Source organism: Athene cunicularia, assembly GCF_003259725.1.
Source record: "Athene cunicularia isolate RWA chromosome 4 unlocalized genomic scaffold, athCun1 chr4_part1, whole genome shotgun sequence".
NCBI classification, from domain to species: domain Eukaryota; kingdom Metazoa; phylum Chordata; class Aves; order Strigiformes; family Strigidae; genus Athene; species Athene cunicularia.
The window spans coordinates 21,374,297-21,377,153 of NW_020799098.1; the positions used below are offsets into that span (position 1 = coordinate 21,374,297).

Below are 2,857 nucleotides of genomic sequence, written 5' to 3' on the forward strand. Positions count from 1 at the left end.
GCAGCGTCTTCGAGCTGCAGGTGGCCGACACCCTCGACGGGGAGAAGCAGCCGCAGCTGATCGTCAAGGGGGCGCTGGATCGGGAGCAGCGGGACTCGTACGAGCTCAGCCTCCGCGTGCGGGACGGCGGCGACCCGGCGCGGTCCTCGCAGGCTATCCTGAGGGTGCTCATCACCGACGTGAACGACAACAGCCCCCGCTTCGAGAAGAGTGTCTACGAGGCAGACCTGGCGGAGAACAGCAGCCCTGGGACCCCCATCCTGCAGCTGCGAGCCGCCGACCTGGACGTGGGGGTGAACGGGCAGATCGAGTACGTCTTCGGGGCGGCCACCGAGTCTGTCCGACGCCTGCTGCGGCTGGACGAGACCTCGGGCTGGCTCAGCGTCTTGCACCGCATCGACCGGGAGGAGGTGAACCAGCTTCGCTTCACTGTCATGGCCCGAGATCGGGGCCAGCCCCCCAAGACAGACAAAGCCACGGTCGTGCTGAACATCCGCGACGAGAACGACAACGTGCCCACCATCGACATCCGGAAAATCGGGCGCATCCCGCTTCGGGACGGGGTGGCTAGTGTGGCCGAGGACGTGCTGGTGGATACCCCCATCGCCCTGGTGCAGGTGTCGGACCGGGACCAAGGTGAAAACGGTGTGGTGACCTGCACCGTGGTGGGCGACGTGCCCTTCCAGCTCAAGCCAGCCAGTGAGGGCGAAGGGGAGCCGCAGAACAAGCGCAAGTATTTCCTCCACACCTCAGCCCCTCTGGACTATGAAGCTGTCCGCGACTACAACGTGGTGATCGTGGCTGTGGACTCAGGCAGCCCCAGTTTGTCCAGCAACAACTCCCTGCTGGTGCGGGTCGGGGACACTAACGACAACCCTCCTGTGTTCAGCCAGGCCGTGCTGGAGGTCTCCTTCCCGGAGAACAACCTGCCTGGCGAGAGGGTGGCCACGGTGGTTGCCACGGACGCGGACAGCGGTAAGAATGCCGAGATCACCTACTCCCTGGAGGCCTCACCCCTCTCCTCAGAGGCACCAGGTGGCATTTTCAGCATCGACCCCGACTCCGGGGATGTGTCGGTGCAGGCGGTGCTGGACCGCGAGCAACGTGACACCTACGAGTTCCAGGTGACAGCCCGGGACAAGGGGGTGCCATCGCTGCAGGGCTCCACCACGGTGGTGGTGCGGGTGGCGGACCGCAATGACAACGAGCCGCGCTTCATGCAGGATGTGTTCACTTTCTATGTGAAGGAGAACCTGCAGCCCAACAGCCCCGTGGGCATGGTGACCGTGATGGACTTTGACAAGGGCCGCAACGCAGAGCTCAGCCTCTCCATCCAGCCTGGTGACCATGACCAGGCAGCTGGCATCTTCTCTATTGAGAACGACACTGGAACAATTTTCTCCACTGTCTCTTTCGACCGGGAACAGCAGACCAGCTACACTTTTAAGGTGAAGGCAGTGGACGGGGGTGAGCCGCCACGCTCTGCCACTGCCACTGTGTCCCTCTTTGTGATGGACGAGAACGACAACGCGCCTACGGTCACTTTCCCCAGCAACAGCTCCTACACCGTGCTGCCGCCTTCCAGCAACATGCGCACTGTGGTGGCCACAGTGGTTGCCACTGATGCCGACACCGGTCTCAACGCTGACCTCAACTACAGTATCGTGGGGGGCAACCCTTTCAAACTCTTTGAGATCGACCCAGCCAGTGGCGTGGTGTCACTGGTGGGCAAGCTAGCCCCAAAGCATTATGGCCTGCACCGACTGGTGGTGCAGGTGAATGACAGCGGACAGCCGCCCCAGTCCACCACTGCCCTGCTCCACGTCTTCGTCAATGAGAGCCTGTCCAATGCCACCGTGGTGGAAAGCCAGGTGGCCCGCAGCCTCCACACACCCCTAGCCCAGGACATCGCCGGCGACCCCAGCTACGAGCTGAGCAAACAACGGCTTAGCATAGTCATTGGCGTAGTGGCTGGCATCATGACTGTCATCCTCCTCATCTTAGTGGTGGTCATGGCCCGCTACTGCCGCTCCAAGGGCAAACATGGCTACGAGGCTGGCAAGAAGGACCACGAGGATTTCTTCACCCCGCAGCAGCATGACAAGGCCAAGAAGCCCAAAAAGGACAAGAAAGGCAAGAAGGGCAAGCAGCCCCTCTACAGCAGCATCGTCACCGTCGAGGCTTCCAAGCCCAACGGGCAGCGCTACGACAGCGTCAACGAAAAGCTCTCCGACAGCCCCGGTATGGGGCGGTACCGCTCGGTCAACGGCGGCCCGGGCAGCCCCGACCTGGCCAGGCACTACAAGTCGAGCTCGCCGCTGCCCACTGTCCAGCTGCACCCGCAGTCCCCCACCGCCGGCAAAAAGCACCAGGCCGTGCAGGACCTGCCTCCGGCCAACACCTTCGTGGGCGCCGGCGACAACATCTCCATCGGGTCGGACCACTGCTCCGAGTACAGCTGCCAGGCCAGCAGCAAGTACAGCAAGCAGGTAAGAGTGCCGCGGTCCGCGCACCCCCCCGCGGAGCCCCGACACGCAGGCACACACACACCCCCCACACTCTCTCACACACACACACACACACACACACTCACACGCCCCGGGTGAGGGAGCGGCGGTGTCCGCCTCCCCCCGCGGCACAAGCAGACACGACCGTCAGGTTCAGTGACCCGTTCAGCCTGGTGTTCCCCTCCCCCCGCAGGCAGTCAGGTGCCCGGACCAACAACACACAGCATGCAGGAGGAGGGTCGGAGATTTTTTTTCATTATTATTATCATCCTTCCCTCCGCTTTTCAGACCGGGCAGCCAACCATCCCGCCAGCGCAGCCGCACCGACGGGGGCGCCGGCGGGACCCCCC

The 2,857-nt window shown here is 63.3% G+C and overlaps 1 protein-coding gene across 1 annotated transcript in view; it reads left to right on the forward strand.

Annotated features, from left to right (window-relative positions):
• The first annotated feature begins 322 nt into the window (after nucleotides 1-322).
• Nucleotides 323-2,857, forward strand: part of PCDH7 (protocadherin 7) — a 298,562-nt gene continuing 296,027 nt past the window's right edge. The window contains exon 1 of the mRNA XM_026846931.1: nucleotides 323-2,489. Within this exon, the coding sequence (XP_026702732.1) occupies nucleotides 435-2,489 (2,055 nt within the window). The 5' untranslated portion in view covers nucleotides 323-434. The remainder of the gene's footprint in view (nucleotides 2,490-2,857) is intronic.